The 19,717-nt window shown below is 42.0% G+C and overlaps 2 protein-coding genes across 4 annotated transcripts in view; one reads left to right on the plus strand and one right to left on the minus strand.

The window, feature by feature from the left end:
- The window catches only part of FAM184B (family with sequence similarity 184 member B), a 69,052-nt gene extending 57,903 nt beyond the window's left edge, over window positions 1-11,149 (plus strand). For 2 of the 3 annotated variants that reach the window (XM_081925561.1, XM_081925559.1), the window contains 6 exons: window positions 1,217-1,401; window positions 4,108-4,254; window positions 4,396-4,513; window positions 6,188-6,295; window positions 8,188-8,393; window positions 10,099-11,149. In XM_081925561.1, the coding sequence (XP_081781687.1) occupies window positions 1,217-1,401; window positions 4,108-4,254; window positions 4,396-4,513; window positions 6,188-6,295; window positions 8,188-8,393; window positions 10,099-10,189 (855 nt within the window). In that variant the 3' untranslated portion in view covers window positions 10,190-11,149. The remainder of the gene's footprint in view (window positions 1-1,216; window positions 1,402-4,107; window positions 4,255-4,395; window positions 4,514-6,187; window positions 6,296-8,187; window positions 8,394-10,098) is intronic. The other variant, XM_081925560.1, reaches the window with a different exon arrangement.
- Window positions 11,150-11,550: 401 nt separating this feature from the next.
- Window positions 11,551-19,391, minus strand: MED28 (mediator complex subunit 28). Its single transcript, XM_081925802.1, has 4 exons — window positions 19,180-19,391; window positions 15,792-15,858; window positions 14,735-14,847; window positions 11,551-13,238 (listed from the first exon to the last, which is right to left on the minus strand). Exons 1-4 carry the CDS (start codon window positions 19,360-19,362, stop codon window positions 13,041-13,043), a joined length of 561 nt encoding a protein of 186 aa, XP_081781928.1. The 5' UTR covers window positions 19,363-19,391; the 3' UTR covers window positions 11,551-13,040.
- Between the last annotated feature and the right edge of the window lie 326 nt (window positions 19,392-19,717).

Consider the following 19,717-nt stretch of genomic DNA (forward strand, 5'->3'; position numbering starts at 1 on the left):
ACATTATGCAATTGAAACAAATTTGTGGGATCTCTTTTGCTATTTTACATAGTGCTTTTTGGGGGTGTTTGGGTATTCAGGCATAGCCAACACCATGGAGAGCAGGGAGCACATCTCCCCCAAACATGCCTGCCTTCCCTTTCACCCCCATTGCTGGGCTCCTGTCATTAACATATACTGCTAGATTTCTCTCAAATATCTTAACATGTGGCACACATATCACCCCCTAGAAGTATAAAAAGGTAAAGGGACCCCTGACCATGAGGTCCAGTCATGAACAACTCTGGGGTTTCGGTGCTCATCTCGCTTTATTGGCCGAGGGAGCCGACGTACAGCTTCCGGGTCATGTGGCCAGCATGACTAAGCTGCTTCTGGCGAACCAGAGCAGCACACAGAAACGCCGTTTACCTTCCCGTCGGAGCGGTACCTATTTATCTACTTGCACTTTGTGCTTTCGAACTGCTGGGTTGGCAGGAGCAGGGACCGAGCAACGGGAGCTCACCCCGTCGCGGGGATTCAAACCGCCGATGTTCTGATCGGCAAGTCCTAGGCTCTGTGGTTTAACCCACAGCACTACCCGCGTCCCTCCTAGAAGTATACTTTGCCCCTTATGTGCTCCCCTAGATATATTTTTCTGGTGCTGCCACTGTGTGAGAGAGTCAACAAGCCATAGAGATCACTAAGCACTAGAAATTTCGTGTAGCAGCTCTAAAAGGATTTTGCCAGCGATTCCCTGCAGCCACATTTTCAAGCCTGACCATCGCTTCCATAAAGGCTAACCGTCTGCTTTTTTTGCTAAATGAAAGCTCAAATTCTCAGGAAGCGGACTTCTGTGTCCATTACCACACCCTTTTCTGCACTGCTGTGGAATCATTGAATATACCTGATAATTTAAAGCAGGGGTAGCCAATGTCGTGCCCACTGTATGTTTCTTAGCTACAACTCCCATCAGTATGACCAGGGGCCAGGGATGATAGCAGATGTAGACCAACAGCATATGTAGAGGACACCATGGCTACCCCTGATTTAGAGATGCAATCTCTGGCATCGTGGAATTTCATACAGCTGCATGTTGAATAGACATGCGCAGCTATTTTCTGTTACTCAGCAAAAGACCCCTGAAACAGATCTTTATCCTTTTCTGCATTTTCTAAATGGAATAGTATCGTCCACATCCATAATGTGCAAACCTGAGGTTTTTTGCTATTTTTCTTAGGAAGAAAATTGCCAGAATCAGATGAAGTCTCTTAAAGATGAACTGGAAAAATGTCAGCATGAAAATTCTGGGCTCAAAAATGAGAATGTCCTTCTTAAGGACACAATGGATCTTCTGACTGTAGAAGTGGAACGACAGAAACAAACGTCTGCACAGCTTCAAGAAAAGGAGAGCCAACAAAGAAGGTTTGCCACTAATATTTTGCCATTTTCACCCTAGGGCCCAATCCACCCCCTAAATTTCAGGAATACTATCTAGTCCCCAACCACCATTGTTGAGGTAGGACATTAGAAGAGTGGGAGTAGGACTATTTGGCCTTAGGCCTAGCTGAAAGTCCTTTGTGTGGAATGAGGTAAGACTTTGGCCTATCACACCAATAGTAGTAGCAGCAGTAGTAATTTATTTCTTGTACCCCACCCAAAACAGCAAATATTAAATGCTTCCCAAAACAGGGCTGCCTTCAGATGTCTACAGAAAGTTGTATAATTGTCTCTCTCTTTGACATCCGATGGGAGGGTGTTCCATGGGGCAGGTGCCACTACTGAGAAGGCCCTGTTGTGGATATGGGGGGATGATTAACAATTTTTTATGATTTTCAATTTTATACATTTCAATAACATTACAATCATTTAAACATTTCAAACATTGCCTTCCTTCCCCCTTTTTCTGCGGTTCCTTAAATTTATTTTTAATATTTTCTGCATATCCAAATTAACTTAATTTGCTCATTTATTCATCTACTTCAAATATATACTCTTATAAAACTGCAGGTTATTACAGTAATCCTGCCAATGTTCTTATCCGTTTACAATTTATTTGTAAATATTCCATAAACCATTTCCATTCTTTTATAAAAAGATTGTTACCTTGATTTCTTACTTTTCCACTAAGTTAACAAAATCAGTCCTCCTGGCAAACTGGGACTATCCCCTGACTCACACAAGTTTAGATATTCCACACCTTTCCTCAGCAGAGTTGTTTTTTTTTTTTTTTTTTTTGAGAAAAATAAGTGGCTCATGTAAATGTAAACCAAGTTTTAATGACAAAGAAGACTGTAACGAAATAACATAATAGGAGAAACAAAATACAACAACGTGAGGCAAGTCTGAGGCAAGAAAAGAAATGGCAATTGGTCCTTCTTAACTGAAGGGGATGGGCTTATTCCAGAGCAGAACACACAAGCCCCGCCCACCAGGTACCCAACAGTCTACTGATCATCTCCTTGACATCTGATGGGAGGGCGTTCCACAGCATGGGTGCCACTACCGAGAAGGCCCTCTGCCTGGTTCCCTGTAACCTCGCTTCTCGCAGGGAGGGAACCACCAGAAGGCCCTCGGAGATGGACCTCTGTGTCCGGGCAGAACGATGGGGGCAGAGATGCCATTGAGGGCTTTCAAGGTTGGCAACAACACATTCTGCTTGTAAATGTACTAGGAGCTAATGTAGATCTTTTAGTGTTATGTGGTCCTGGCACCTGCTCCCAGTCAGCCATCCGGACACTCACTGCTGGTGTATATCAAACAGGTTTTTTGGATCTCCCTTTGTATCAAACATCTGGAAATGTTGATGGGATCAATAGAGGCCAATGTTTATATTCACTCTTGATGCAATTCAGATGTGATAGCGGTGCAGAGGGAACAGAAAGTGTGAGCACCTGCCTCCTCTTTCCTACTTAGCAGTATCTCCAGTTTGCCATATTTTGTCCAATAAGAAAATTCACCAGGGAGATTGACAAGCCCCGGTGCAGAGACTTTTCCTGGGTGAGGGAGAGATGTCAAAGAAATAAACAACAATCAGTGGAAGAATGAGGAAATCCCAATGAAAGAACAGTGGCAAGAAAAACTGATGAGTTATGCAGAACTGGCTAAATTGACATACAAACTGTGGGACAAGGACAACTGTGACTTTCAGGAAGAATGGGAGCTTTTTACAAATTACCTAAAAAGACAACAAAATGAACTGGACTCCTTGGCAGGGTTTGAATAAACATACACAAATTTATTGGTTAATAGCATGATAGATAGATAATATAAGGATATGTCTAATTTTATAACATACAGAGAATAATATGTGCTGAGAAATCAGAGAGAGGAGCTGAGGGAAGTATCGGGGGGAGGGTTTAAGGGGGGGTAAGGGAAAAATAATAATGAATTTGATATTTTTAGATAGTTTGTATGTTGAAATTGTTAATAAAAATATTTTTAAAAGAAAAAAGAAATAAACAACTATCTGACATTTAGAAGACATCTGAAGGCAGCCCTGTTTAGGAAAGTTTTTAATGACTGATGTTTTAATGTATTTTTAATCTCCTGTTGGAAGCTGCCCAGGGTGGCTGGGGAAACCCAGCCAGATCGGTGGGGTCTAAGTATATTATTATTATTATTATTATTATTATTATTATTATTATTATTATTATTATACATTTGAAACAAGACCTATTGTTTATTTTATGAATCACTTCCCATGAGCCACTCCAAGCCTATATTCAAACATGATATGAAGTGAGATGTGGAAGAACAGGAAGAAGGAAGCAAATGTGTTTCTACTTTCCTTCACAACACTCTAGTTTTCAAAGATTCACTCCGTCTTGGCAGTTTTCTTTGTGTAGATCACCCACAGCCAGTGTGACTGCAGCAGTAGAGAAGCATTGCTGAGCTAACGCTCAGTTCCCCTTCTCCAAACGAAGAGCCTTTTCCCCACACGCACAATGTGCTGCTGCCTGAACATTTCATTGCATAGTTAAGCTGTGAAATGAAATGTCAATCATACTTCATGAAATCTCAATTGATCTATGGAATGTTTCATATTTCATTTTCAAGCCACTAAAGCAAGTTGAACAATTGTGTCCTCGATATTTATTTTTATTATACATTTTGATATCCCCATTTAAGGTTATTGGAAGAGGACCTTAAAATCAAACATAAAAGGGAAATTGACGTCTTGGAACAAGAACACCGCAAGGAGATTCAAAGCATGATGTCTGATTTCAGTAGTTCACATGGCCTACTTCATGCGAAGATTGTCTCCTTGGAAAACCAGTATGTGGCTCTACGTGCATAAGTGTGCAATATGTGTTGGACTAGTGAAGATGTTAATATATGGTATTTTTGATAATATGTAACTTTGTGTTTGCGTTCTGCGATCTTCCTCAAGTGCTTTTCATCCTGTAATTGACACAGACTTAAAGAATTAGAAGAGAGGGAGCGAAAGAGGGAGCCTAGGCTGGAAGACCTACATCTTATAGGCTGCCTGCGGGATAAATTACATGAAAAAGAAGAGATGATCAAGGAATTAATGGTAAGATTTTATCCAGAAAATACTCACAGTACATGCTATAAAGCAGCTATTTTCCAAAAGGTTGTGATGAAAGGTATTGCTTTGTGTTATGTACTGAATTTCTCACCATGGGCCAGCATGGGGATACTGTAGATATTTATGCAAATAAGGGATCAAAAGTGACGTTCAGTGATTGGATAGTTTTAGAAAAATTTTGCAGTTACATTGTACTGGAGCTCTATATAAGCAGGCTGACTGAACCCTTCAGTTCAGTTCTATTCTGGCCTGTGAATATACAAGAGCTGTTTGAAGAATCACTGTGTCGTCTGATATGTTCACCCACAACTTAACACTTTGGATATGTTTTATTCACTTCCTTTACATAACAACTTTACATTACTTTGAATGCCCTGCTTGCAAACAACACAACAATCTTAATTTTTTAGAGCTATTAGGAGAAGTGAGAGGGAGGAATCCCCACAGGTGTTAAAACTTTTCCAGTTTCAGAATAACACTATTTCCGTCTTCCACCCCCAACTTAATTATATTAATTTCAGGCATGAGCCATCCTCCTATAGGAAGAATTGACAAAGGGCTCAGCTGGTCCCATTTTGCACCATCCCACTCATACAGTGTACACTTCCTGTATACCCATCCACCCAGTTGCCTCCTTCTTCACTCCAGAAGTTACTCTTGCCCAAAGGAATGATGGAAAAGTGGGGGAAGGAGAGAAGGAATAGATCTTCTCTGTTAACCCCTGTGCAACAGGCCCCACTCTCATTCAGGATTGCGTTTTCAGACCTTTAAACCTCCCCCTTAAATAAATTCACACAAGACTCAAATTTTAGTTTGGTTTTTGGCAGAATTTAGGCCACAACTTTGATTACAGCAAGTGAGCGGTTGCATAGGCTCTGGTTCAACTAGCTCCCTACACCGTTGCAGGAAGTGCTGAACCAGGGTTCCAGCATAGGTCAGCTTAGGGTGAACACCTGGATAGGCAGAAAGCCGGGAACAGGCTATCTCTGCCACCCAAATGTCCCCCTGGACTCAGGCACGGGCACAACCCCCTCACAAGGGTTGACCAAACCATCGAGTCCCTGGATTCCTTTAACAGAATACCCTTCACATAGGGATGGCGAGAGCATTCTCCCATCCCTATCACCTAAACCAGAGCCTATCCGCAACCTTACAAGTGGTGACGATTTGCTACGCGGCAGGTGAAACCCAAATGGCACCAGCCAATCAGCCAAGTGGGGAAAATTCCTGCCATGCCCCTGTCCCAACGATAGACGACACACGACGGCATAGCAAGGTCAAGTGCACAGCCCTTAATATAGGGAGAGGTGGGCGGTTGTTCCGATGCATGCACCAAAAGAGGAAGCTCTGGGTCATGTGCATAGGTATATATAGGTCCCTTGATCCGTTTAGCCTGCATCCCATTGGCCTGATTGAACCCTGCATCAAGGGACCTACCAACCGAATGTTGTGGCTATCCAAACATACCCACCCACAACACAGGGTTTGGTTTCCAGGTCTCACCTCAACACATGCCCTCTTTAAGGGAGGACACGATTAATCATTTAAGACTGTGTGCATTTTTCAGTTCAGACTTCTTCAGGGGTTTTGATTTAAGTGCTCTAAAATAATATTGAAGCCGATGATCTATATAACCAGCACATGTTTTTTCCTTGACAGGACGGAAGCAAACTTCAACATTCACTTTTGGCCAGTACAGAACCATGTCGCAACCGGTCATTTTCTTTTAACACAAACCCCACTACGTGTTTGACTCCTATTGCAAAGGTAATACAAACAAAAGTCTATTAAATGATTAAATCCCTAGATAATATTAAAGGCCATGGGTGATACTTTCCCTTGAAATCAACAGACAATGAGTTCGAGTAGCATTGGATATTAATTGCATAGAGCTGCAGCCAGCTGCCTGTTTTCTGAGCACAGATCTCTTTCCTTCATGGAGTGATTAGATTGGGTGCAACTAATAGTTATGGATTCATAGCCATATTTTGCTATGGTATATGCCTAATGGTGAAAACAGTCACGAAATTAAAAGATGCCTGCTTCTTGGGAGGAAAGCAATGACAAACCTAGACAGCATCTTAAAAAGCAGAGACATCACCTTGCCAACAAAGGTCCGTATAGTTAAAGCTATGGTTTTCCCAGTAGTGATGTATGGAAGTGAGAGCTGGAGCATAAAGAAGGCTGATTGCCGAAGAATTGATGCTTTTGAATTATGGTGCTGGAGGAGACTCTTGAGAGTCCCATGGACTGCAAGAAGATCAAACCTATCCATTCTTAAGGAAATCAGCCCTGAGTGCTCACTGGAAGGACAGATCCTGAAGCTGAGATTCCAATACTTTGGCCACCTCATGAGAAGAGAAGACTCCCTGGAAAGACCCTGATGTTGGGAAAGATGGAGGGCACAAGGAGAAGGGGACGACAGAGGACGAGATGGTTGGACAGTGTTCTCAAAGCTACCAGCATAAGTTTGACCAAACTGCGGGAGGCAGTGGAAGACAGGAGTGCCTGGTGTGCTCTGGTCCATGGGGTCACGAAGAGTCGGACACGACTAAATGACTAAACAACAACATATGCCTAATGCCAGGCAATAAAGAATGATACACATTGTGGGTTGTTAGTAAATGAAGTTTTACTCTGAGTAGAGCCACTGACATTAATGGACCTGACATTAATGGACACTGACATTAATGAGTTGCATGCAACTCATTATTTTACAATATCAGGCCTCTGTCTCCATATTGTTGAAACCAATAATTACTGTCAGCTGGGAAGTCCCCAAATCCAATCTTCCCTCAGCCATGAACTCATGAGGTAGTCTTTGGCAAGCTTCCCAGCCTTAATCTCACATCTGCTGTATGGGGAATGATAAAACTGACCTACTTTCTTGGGCTGTTGTAAATATTGCTGAAGAACGCATGTGCTTGAACGTTATTACATTCTGAGCAGAGAAGGTGGGTTTGGGGAGAGGGCACAACCTATTTTAATAATATTCAATGACAAGAAAGCAGAAGGTACAAGGAAACAAGGGCTGTTTCTGAAGACAGTTTAGAAATACTAGCTATTCAGCAGCCAGGTTGCTCACCAGAGCAAGGCGGTTTGGGCATATTACACCAGTCCTGGTCCAACTGCACTACCAATTAGTTTCTGGGCCCAATTCAAAGTGCTGGTTTTGCCCTATAAAGCCTTAAACAGCTTAGGACCGCAATACCTCAAGGACTGCCTCTTTTCATATGAACCTACCCAGACGCTGAGATAATCTTCTGAGGCCCTTCTTTGTGTGCCTTCTCCTCAAGAGGTCTGGAGGGTGGCAACACGAGAACAGGGCCTTTTCTGCAGTGGCTCCCTGCATGTGGAATGCTCTCCCCAGGGAAGTTTGCCTGGCGCCTTCATTATACACTTTAGGTGCAGGCAAAAACATTCTTTTTTAACCAGGCCTCTGGTTGACTTGATTGACATCCTATGCCCTTTTAAAATGTGGGGGTTTTCTTGGGGGGGGGTTGTTATTGGGTTGTTGTTGTTTTTATTTTGCTTGTGGTTTTATATTTTTGTTTTATTCTGCGAACTGCCCTGAGACCTCTGGGTATAGGGCAATATATTAATTCATGGTATTAAATATTAATAATAATGAGATACGCAATTCTGTTCTCCTCATGAAGCAGAAGAAGAAAATGAATGAAGCTCCCAGCCGCATTGTCAGCGTTCCGAATTTAGCTTCCTATGCAAAAAGCTTTCTGAGTGGTGACTTGAGGCCTAAGAGAAATCCACCTCAGATTACAAAATCTACAAGTTTGGATCAGAATCCTGGCTGTGTCAGAGTGTGCTATCCATCAGTACAAGTCTTGGAGACCAAGCCAGCCCCAAGGTAAGTCATCAGTCTGTACCTACGGGGAGAAAGCTGTGATCCTGTATAACGAAGCTACAATCCTGTACCATTCCTCCTGGAAGTAAAGCCCTATTGAACCCACTGGTATTTACTTCTGAGTCACTAGTGTTCATTTAACCAAAGTATTCTTAGACTTCATCAATAACAAAACATCATTCTGATCTGTTCCAACAGTAGAACCAGCTCCCTGGGGAGGTTGTGGACTCCCCTTCCTTGGAGATATTTAAGCAGAGGTTGGGTGGCTATCTGTCATGGATGCTTTAGCTGAGATTCCTGCATCGCAGGGGGACTAGATGGCCCTTGGGTCCCTTCCAACTCTTAAGATTCTATGCTCTCTAAAATGAGTCGTGTGGACAAGATCAAAAATGTTACTTCCTGTAAAATGAGTTCAGTAGTGCCTAGAATCTGTTGCTGAATACCAAGTGGAGCTCCAGAATTTTGGGGAAGAATAGAAACGATGTTGAGAGAGTAAACAGGAATAAAGGAAACAGTCACTAAATTTGTCAGCTTATGTAGAAAGACATGTTTGCCAGCAAAATAGGCTTGTTTGGAACCTGTTTAATGGCTACCGTCCCCAAACCACACAAGGTTTGCTTGAGCGTTGGGAGTTTGGGTCTTTCTCCCCATAACTCCCCATAGCAACTTCCTAGAGACTCAAGCAAGCTCTGAAGTGCTAGGACTGACCTTTATGGGTGTTTTATATTATGTGCCCTGTATAGAGTAATGGGCACAAGCAATTATGCCCTGCTTAGAGTAGACTTCCTGCAATCAGTGGAAGTCAATATAGACAAGAGTGTAACTCTTAAGTGTAACTTAAGGCCTATGCAAACAGCAGTATCTTTTAACAAATAGGAGGTAGCAAGATTACAACCTATGCAATATTTGGGAACCATTAGTGGTGGAGTTTTAGATCAAGATAATTCCTGGTATAAGATTTTTCTGACGGAGATAGTGGTTTGATGTGGCAGAATTTATTTCTTAGCTCCTGCTGTACGCACAGATATATTACATATTTTGAGAATACAAAATTCAAATAAAGACGTCAGTGAGTAAGAAGTTGCTGACAGAAAACAGATTATATTAAAGCTGCTTTAGTAAAACCTCACGTCTTTCTTGCGTCATTTTTGAAGACAAGCTGAACATTCAGTGTACCTTCTTCATTTCACGGGATTTGCTCTCTGGAATATTTCAACGTACAGTAGCTTGAACTTCAAGCCAAAGCGAACCTGGTGGAGCTGGACTGCTTTGTGGAATATCATCTTCCATTCCTTGTTTATACATGTATTTTGATGAGTTGCCTTGCCTTTTGATTGTACGGTCCCTAAATTGGCTTACAAGATTGCAACAATATTGTGTCGGTGTTCATTTTTAAAAACAGCTCTCTTGTCAAGAGATGTGCCCGGCATACACTTCCGTTCTGATTCTGCAGTCCCAGGGCAACTGGCAGTTAGGTGTAGAGAGTTGTTTCGGAATAGAGGGAAGAATCTTGCCCTCTGCAGCCATTTCTTCTTCCACTCATGACTGTGGCCAGGACTCAAAATGCAAACTTCTCTCTTCCAAGTGATTTCCAGTTCACGGGCAATATTACATAGTAATGCCAGTTACACAGAGTACCAGTTAGTGCTACCTCTGATTACTTGTATCTTCCAACTCATATCTTTATTTGTATTTTTCTTCTCTTCAGGCTGCAAAGTAATGAAACATCAGAACCCAAAGATGCTCAGAAACCGGACCCTCGCCATCAGGAGTGGTTTACGAAATACTTCTCTTTCTGAGAGAAACTATTTATAGAATATCCTACACGGATAGTACTGTTGATGTTAATTATTTATATAGTGCTTTGCAGAATAAGATAAGCAAGATAACACAAGGACCATAAACTCTGAGGTTTGTTAGTGAGAGAACCATTAAATTTGATTTGACACAGCAAGAAATTAACATGCTTTTTTAAAACAAACAAACAAACAAACAAACATATGGTTGAAACATTACCATAAATAAATAAGTGCTTTTTACATGGATGACCAATGTTCATGTATATACTATTTTATTTATGTTAATTTAAGACCCCTCTTAATATTTTATTTCTAATCAGCTTCAGTTCAATAGGATTCCCAGGGCAGCTTATAAAAGAATTACAACCCGAAACACTAAAACACATTTAGGTAGCACAGTAAACAAAGAAAGCAACATAGGACTAGAAGTTAAATTATATGTATTTGCATTTATACCAAATGCACGGTGACACTGAAAATTGTGCTTTTGGTGACGGCACACTTTAGTTTCTATTCTGATGGGGGGTTTTTTAGCTCCATATTCGTTCCAGTCTGAAATAGCAGGGATATCCAACTCCAAAGAATGTTCTTCTGCTCTATTAGGAATTGAGGACAATGTCACAGATGCAGCGCAGCCTACCAGGGTCACGATGCTGGAAACTTAATGCTACCCTACTTCATACCTCAGAGACAGAAGCCTTATCCCAGCGGTGTAGCTAGCCACTCAGGGGCCTGGGAGGCGGCGGAGAGACGCAAGCCCCACACTGCCGTTTCGGGCAGTGTGGAGCCTGCGGGCGCCCAAGCCCACTGCTTCATTCCCAGGGGAGATGCGTGGCTCAGGCACACTGCAGGCCCGGCCCCGCGGTAAGTGTTCCGTCCCCTGCTACACCTCTGCATTATCCCTTTTACAATATAGTCAACTGGCTACGGCGGTTACTTATTTAAAACAACCACCAGACTCTTGGTCTGCTCCTCATTTTATATGCTTGCTTTTTATTTTTTAAAAATGATTGTCTTGTACCCACCCTAATACCATGTAATGAACTGCTTCTGAAAACATCTTTGTGCCAAAAGCAGTTTGCCAGAAAGCTGAGAAACACAAGGACAGTGGTACCTCGTGTTACGGACGGGATCCGGCCGCAACGTGAAATGCCTGCAACTCAAAGCACTGCGTCTGCGGAGGTGCACGGCATGATTTGGCGCTTCTGTGCAGATGCGAGCGGCAAAACCCAGAAGTAACCTGTTCTGGTACTTCCGGGTTGCTGCAGGACGTAACACGAAAATACGCAACGTGAAGCGGACGCAACACGAGGTATGACTGTATCTCTATATCATAAGAATATATGAAGGGTCCAGTTGGATCAGGCCAAAGGCTTATCCACCAACAGCTTTATGGTTCTTTGGATGCTAATATTTCATGGTGCATCTGTGGCCATTAGCGACAGATTACAAAACATGTTTTTCCTCGGTTAGGAAATAGTGTTCTTCTATTGTCTTTACCTTAACATTAAATCAAGCTAACTTCAGAACATCTGCATTATTTGGACTGTCGCATTTAAATACATACAGCATAAAAGCCAAGTGTTAGTGTTCAAACTGTTCAGTTTTCAAGAAGCAAATTCAAGAACACCTTAAATTTCAGCCAGCAATGTCAATATACTATGTCAGATTGCCAAACCCATTTGGAACCAGAATCTTTGGGAAATGTCTGAAGCAAAACAGTGTACTTGAAAGAAAGCCAAACAATTTTCTGAATAAAATAAGACGAGGGTGCTTTGTATATATAAAACAAACTTACTGTTACGTGATCAAAATTAAAAATGAACATTACCTAAAACTCATTTGGTGATGCTATCAAAATAAAACTAAGTACACTATTTTTCCCCCATGTGTGGTTTATTATCATTTTGTTGATTCAAACTAGAGAAAGTAGTTTTTGATTTATAGTCAGATCCATGGAATTAAAGAAATTGTGCCTAGCTACATACATGTCATGAGTATTTTCTGTTCTTCCATTATAAAACAGGAACCTTGAACAGCAACGCTGATGCTGTTTTGAAGAGATAATTTAGAGCAACATGCTTCCAGGGACAAAAGGAAAAGACATGGCTTGAGACACAAAAGAAAAATACGTAGGAAGCTGTGATGGCAGGCATTAAGAAAGCAATTGAGGTTGTAAAATAAAATAATAATAATAAAGTGGCCACTCTGGTTCTCTTCCCTTAGGCAGAAGGAAAATAAAAAATAAGATTACGTGCTGTAGAGCCCTTTGTTGAATTTCTTATACCATGAAAAGAGGCAGTAGCAGAAAGAAAAACCCTAGGACCAAGAGCAGCGACCCAAAAGGCTATTTTGAGCACATCCAAAGGCTCAGCTACCGTTTTCAGCAGAGCCCCTTCCCCTTCCCCACTGACCACCAATGCAAATTTCAAAAGCACTAGCCCCAAACTGCATGCCTGAAGTAACCCTCTGAATTTCAGCCAATATTTTGTTCCACAGATCAGCCACTATATTTTGGGCACATGGCACACTACCTGTGAAGTTTGGGGGTTTTAAAAATAAAAAGACACTTATTCATTACTACGACAAAACTACCCACGTGAGAGCTCAAAAACACCTATTTGTCGTTTCTTCAGCAGAAAGCATTTTAACAGCTCAGAGATATGCTTGCTTTGAGTCTGCTCCATATGTAATTTGTTGGGGCAGGTGATTAATCAAAGTACAAAACCTAAACCAAGCCCCCATTCTGAGCCCTGAAAGGGCAAATGGCTTTATCATCATTTTGTTCCGCTTCTAAATAATATCCATATGAAGTTGCACCGCACAGACAATAGGAAGTCCATTGCGTTGTTCACGTTTGCTTGAGCGGTGCAGGAATGTTAGCCGACGCCTGCTCTAGATACGCCAAGGATCCTTGAGGCATTTCAGCAGGCTTTTTGTGCTGGACATTGATGTCTTCCAGAACCTGCTGCCAGTGTCGCAGTTTACCCAAGTGCTTCTGAATTAGCGCTTCCTTCCTCTGCAGTTCATTTCTCAGCTCTGAAACATCCTACAGGAGAGACAGGTACACAGGAAATTACTAGCAACAAGGAATCTCTTTTATGTAAGATCTGTTCCTATGCAACTGAAGAAATAATTCTCACAGCAAGCTATCCTTTCTGTTGTCACAAGAGGTTATATTCTTTTTAAATATTCATACGATGCAAGTTTCAATAGAAAGGTAACATCTGTTTCCCTCTCTGGACAATGCATTTCTTACAGGGCTTTTGATAAGTGTCAATCTCTTCCTCTGTATGAGTTACTATTTAAGTGTGCTTTTAATGACTCTGAAACAGACTTTCAACCTTTGGACAAAGCTCTGAAAAAGGGAAGGATGACAAGACACATAAAGGACGAGTGCTTGGAGCAAGGCAGTGTTTTCCAACATCCAGTATTTAGTGTACTTTGCCCATATTCCTGCAGTTATCTTTACAACATTGAGACCATGGCAGAGGCAAAATGGGGACCATGGGCATTCTTGGTGCTCAGCTCAGCTGCTCAGCAATTACACTTAACTCTCCACACAAAATGAACATTTGTCCTTTTCTTAGTTACCATCAAGAACTATGATGAACTATATTGGAATGCATACCTTGCAACTTTAAAGCAGCGCCTGCCTGCTAAAAGTTGATTAAAACATAAATTGCTTTAGTGTGGTCACAGGGTTAAAATTATGCTCCTCAGGAAGGAGGCCCAACGACAAATTTTCAACATGCTCTAACCAAGGTTTTCTGCAAATTTTGCAGTTGATTAGTTTCCCCCAGCAGTTATAAAACTACTACACAAGGCAAATGTTCCCTAAAACGGCACTCCTAACCCCACATACCTGAGAGTAAGCCCACTGAATTCAACAGGACTTACTGCTGTGGAAACCATGGTCAGGATTGTGCTGCACTAATCTGAACACATACAGTTATGAGATTGTTTGGACAGGAAAAAAACCTTCATCTGTCTGTTACTGGCCAAGTAAACTGTATGTGGATTCAAAGGTAAAGGGACCCCTGACCATTAGGTCCAGTCGTGGCCGACTCTGGGGTTGTGGCGCTCATCTCGCTTTATTGGCCGAGGGAGCTGGTGTACAGCTTCCGGGTCATGTGGCCAGCATGACTAAGCTGCTTCTGGTGAACCAGAGCAGTGCACGGAAACGCCGTTTACCTTCCCACTGCAGTGGTACCTATTTATCTACTTGCACTTTGACATGCTTTCGAACTGCCAGGTTGGCAGGAGCAGGGACTGAACAATGGGAACTCATTCCGTTGCGGGGATAAGAACCGCCGACCTTCTGATCGGCAAGTCCTAGGCTCTGTGGTTTAACAGCGCCACCCGCGTCCCTATGTGGATTTAACTCCATTGTATTTATTAAATTATTTTTATCCATTTAAGACTGAACTAAATGAATGAATCAAAGACCAAAGTTTCAGTCAACATATATCTGCTTACTTTGTCCTACCTCTGTGTATAGATTAAGCTGTCATGTTCAAGCCTAGAGGAAAACCCAGCACGTACCTCTTTAATTACTTGCTCTGGTTTCTGGACACATAGCTGCAGCCTTTTTTGTAAGAAAAAGCATTCTGTTTGCCGTGCGACATCTAAAAATTTCTGGATACACTGGTCAACGCCTAATACACAGAGAGAGCAACAAGATTTTAAAGTTATTCCACAGGAAAATTGAACATTCATAACTTTACAAACCAGTTACCAACCAGGCTGTGATACGAGCAAAGTGAATTTTTTTGGCTAAAATTACTGCATTCTTAAAAACTTGCAAAAATGAGGTTTGTATAAAGTAGTTCAGAGTTTAACAATCTTTTTTTTAAAAGGGAAAAAACAGAATGTTCAAAGTCAGGCAGTGGGCTGATAAAGAATTCATAGGAACCTTGATTTTGCATGTTGTATACATAGTCTGCTAAAAATATAACCATTTGAACAAAAGAGTCATGTGAAAAAGGTAATTAAAACAAAAATTCGGATGAGAGAAAAATAATCCTTCAGTTTTTGAATAGAAATCACATGTGTGATTTTACCACATGCATAAGAAGTTTTACCTCTATAGAATTCAAGTAATGGAGTTTAAGTGCACAGTAACACCATCTGTATCACAAAGAGGACTAAACAACATCTTGAAAACTTAAGCCAATGCATATCAGATGCATCTGCCAATCTATGTCCCTCAGAATGTCAATATGTAAGTATGAGCATCATCCCAAGGGCAATAATAAATATGCAACAGGATTCCCTGATGGAGCCCTCCTGTAAGATAATCAGTAAAATGTGCCCAAGTAAAATATGCTTCTAATTGGAAGCACCAGATGTGGTCTAGCTACCAACGGTTTGGGAAACACTGAGTGAACAACTTTCCAGCCCTACTGATTTCGCATAATCTAATTTATTTTACCTTAAGCAATTAATAATTGGTTGGATTAGTCCAGAGGACTCTCAAAAAAGTTTACAATTTAAAAACCATTTAACCAAGCAACATCATAAAAAGCAACAAGAGATAAAAACTAAAGCAGCAAAATAAAATAAAATCTAAGTTACAATGAAGATGGAGGTACAGGCTTACCAGTTCTAATTTCTTCCTGGTCTGTACCATTGACATAATCTTGACTCACGAGAGAAGCAAAGCAAGCCTAGATAAATAGAGAAATATATATAAGCAATTACTAGAAACAGAAGGACGTTCACAGTGTACATGCCGTTACGGGTATACAGCTTCCTCTTGTTTCCCATGAGCAATGCTGAACCATCAAATGCGTTTTTGCTTTCTAGGAAAAACTTGTGGGCTTTTATTTCACATGCCAATAAATGAAACATCTTTCTCCTCGACCGACAGAGATTTATATCTGTCTTAATGACATAACTCCTCCAGTATCTTGTATATAGAAAGGAGGGAATGGTGAATGGGGGGGGGGGGGAAGGGGCCATGAAATGTAGTATTGCGAGATCCAACTGAATCTTCAGGGCTAATAGATACTACAGTGGTACCTCGGTTTAAGAACAGCCCTGTTTACAACTATTCGGCTTACGAACTCTGCAAAACCAGAAGTAGTGTCCCAGTTTGCGAACTTTACCTTGGTCTAAGAACGGAAGCCGAATGGTGGAAGGGCACCGGCGACGGGAGGCTTCATTAGGGAAAGTGTGCCTCGGTTTAAGAACGGTTTCAGTTTAAGAACGGACTTCCAGATTAAGTTTGTAAACTGAGGTACCACTGTATAACCATATAAACACTTTTGGTTTTAGCAACCAAGCAGGACTGGATACAATAAATATCTGATAGGCAAGAGCACACTTCTTGTTAAAGGCTATAGAGCAGGCATGGCCAAACTTGGCCCTCCAGCTGTTTAGGACTACAACTCAGGGATGATGGGAATTGTAGTCCCAAAACAGCTGGAGGGCCACGTTTGGCAGTGCCTGCCCCAGAGGGAGGGCTGCTCCACTGAAGAAACAAATGCTAGAGTCTAGAAACACACTCCACTACTATGATCCTTCTGGCCACTTCCAGTCCAAAACTGGTTTGACAACTTCCCAGCGCAAAGCAGCAGATCTCAGATCAATGTCACTCTCTGTCAATAGGAATAGGGGCAAGCAGGGACTTTAAAAGTCATCCAAAAATCCAGGCTGTGTTGCAAGCAATGATGCCTTTTCTCATTTTTGACTACACTGAAAGGCACCCCAAGGGTCATCTAGTCCAATCCCCTGCAGTGTGGAAATCTCAACAAGCGGTCCTCAATCCAATATGGAACCCAAACAGCCCCCGCTTAGCTTTGCAAATGTGCGTGCATGGAGGATTTTTGGCTAGGAGTCCAAAGGAGCCGCAGCCTCGCCTCCAAACCTGAAAAGTTAACAGGGTGTGATTACATATAAGGGTCTTGTGGTGCCTTGCAGTGTTTCTCAAACTAGGGTCCCCAGCTGTTGTTGGACTACAACTCCCATCATCCTTAGGTGGCAGGACCAGTGGTCCAGGATGCTAGGAGTTGTAGACCAACAATAGCTGGGGACCCAATTTTAAGAAACACTGCTTCAAGACTAACAAACATTATTCTGTTCTGAAGTGGACCCTTTTCCCCAAAAGCATAGGCCATCACAAGTATACTGATCTTTCAAGGTGCTGCTAAGATAGCTGGTTGTTTTGGCAGCAACAGGCCAGAACAGCTGTCCCACCAGAAAGTAGTTAACACTGCAGAGCCGCCATCAAGCGACACACAATATGAAGAGATCACGTGTTTGCTTTGGCAGAGCACTTCCCCCTTTTTCTTCTTCTTCCTAACTGTTTAAACCAATTCATGAACGAAGAACTTATACACTGACCACTAATAATGAAACATATGTTGTGGATATTTTCCCACACTTATTATGCTATTTTTGTGATATACAAATGACATGAGAAAACTTGGTCTACTTATCTGTATACCATTATTCTTGTTTATAAAACCCAATTTAAAAATAATAATCAAAAACTAAAATGTGCAACAATAACAACGTACATCCTTAAAATGTATAATGTCAGTCATTAATGAGGCCTGAATTAGAAAAGGCATGCAAGACCTGAGCTAGAAAGAGCGTTTTTACGATTTGCACGGGCAAGATCCCCTTCTGGCTCTTGGGATTCGACAAGGGGGGGGGGAAATCCTCCAATGTGAGCCCGAAAGCTGCTCTGCACACAGGACATGTCCAAGTCTACAGTTTTTGAAAGTCTATGTCCCATCACCTCCTGGCAAATAGAAGGGGAAGAAATGGAGGCAGTGAGAGATTTTACTTTCTTGAGCTCCATGATCCCTGCAGATGGTGACAACAGCCCCGAAATTAAAAGACGCTTGCTTCTTGGGAGAAAAGCAATGACAAACCAATGAATGTTAGAAAGATGTTGGGATGAAGTTATATGGCTTTAGCAGAAATGTTATAAAGAATTAAGTAAAAATAGATTGTTAATGGATTAAAGGGAAAAATAAGGTCAGAATGTGTTAAGATAAATTATAGGACAGAAAACTGAGGAAGATGGAAAGGATTTGCTGAAACAGTTAATTGAAGTGGAATACAAAAAAGGGAGGTGCGAGGAGGTCGCTGAAACAAGTAAACGAAAGAGAAGATATTGAAAGTATTGGATGTGTTTTTTAATTGTTTTTGTTTTGTTTTGTTATGTATATGTAGTGTTTTTGTTTCTGTATTGTATTGTTTAATTCTTTTTCTTTTTTTCTGTAATCTTTAAACTCTTAATAATTTATTTATTTTTAAAAGGAATGACAAACCTAGACAGCATCTTAAAAAGCAGAGACATCACCTTGTCTACAAAGGTCCGTATAGTTAAAGCTATGGTTTTCCCAGTAGTGATGTATGGAAGTGAGAACTGGACCATAAAGAAGAATTGATGCTTTTGAATTCTGGTGCTGGAGGAGACTCTTGAGAGTCCCATAGACTGCAAGAAGATCAAACCTATCCATTCTGGAGGAAATCAGCCCTGAGTGCTCACTGGAAGGACAGATTGTGAAGCTGAGGCTCCAATACTTTGGCCACCTCATGAGAAGAGAAGACTCCCTGGAAAAGACCCTGATGTTGGGAAAGATGGAGGGCACAAGGAGAAGGGGACAGCAGAGAACAGGATGGTTGGGTAGTGTTCTCGAAGCTACCAACATAGGTTTGACCAAATTGCGGAAGGCAGTGGAAGACAGGAGGGCCTGGCGTGCTCTGGTCCATGGGGTCACGAAGAGTCGGATATGACTAAATGGCTAAACAACATTTCCGTATTAAAAGGGGGGGGGGGAAATTGTTGAAACAGGAACCGGAAGTAAAGACAAGCTCTGTTTACCATTGTCCTCGTCTCTATGGTTAGGCAGGACTCCTGTTCAAAGAGCTCCCCGTCCGAGGGAGGGACCCGGCAACGGCCCTCTCCCGCTCACTTTCGTTCATCCCCCCCTCCTCTCCTTACAATCATGGTACCTCCCGCCGCGGCCTACCTCGAAAGACGCCTCCAGCTCGTCCACGAGGGTGCTGTTGGGGTTCCGCGGGCCCGCGGGGTTCGGCGGGAGGAGGCCGGCTGGCCCCGACACACCGGGGGCCACGGGCGGAGGAGGCGGCGGCGGCGGCGGAGGGGGGACCGGGCCCTGGTTCCCGAACATTCCGCTCAGGCTGGCCGCCATGGCAACGGAGCTCAGGCCGGAAGCAGCCAGTGCGCAGGCGCGAGTGGGGAATGCGGTGACGCTCGGGGCCGGTGACGTAAGCGGAGGGGCGGGGCTTTGGAGCCTTGGCATTTGGACTGTTACTTAGTATCCATAATTATTTACGCCTATATAAATCATTTATATATTACTGTCATACAGTATATATTATCTATAATGTTTTATACACACATATATAAAAAAACCAGAGATCATTTTAAAAAATTAAACATTAATAGAATTAAATCTATATATATTTATTTTCATACTTATATTGTTTTTTTGTGATTGGTGTGGTTTTTACCCATGGTTTAGCTAATCATTAAAAAATAAACAA

The sequence above is a fragment of the Podarcis melisellensis genome (genome assembly GCF_964234715.1).
Source record: "Podarcis melisellensis genome assembly, chromosome: 9".
In the NCBI taxonomy this organism is placed as follows: Eukaryota; Metazoa; Chordata; class Lepidosauria; order Squamata; family Lacertidae; genus Podarcis; species Podarcis melisellensis.

Coding starts and splice junctions, on each gene's coding strand:
- MED28 (XM_081925802.1), bottom strand. CDS start 19,362: ATGGCGGCCAGCCTGAGCGGAATGTTCGGGAACCAGGGCCCGGTCCCC. Junction 14,848..15,791: donor CCAGGAAGAAATTAGAACTG/GTAAGCCTGTAC, acceptor TCTGTGTATTAG/GCGTTGACCAGTGTATCCAG. Junction 13,239..14,734: donor CAGAGCAAGTAATTAAAGAG/GTACGTGCTGGG, acceptor TCTCTCCTGTAG/GATGTTTCAGAGCTGAGAAA.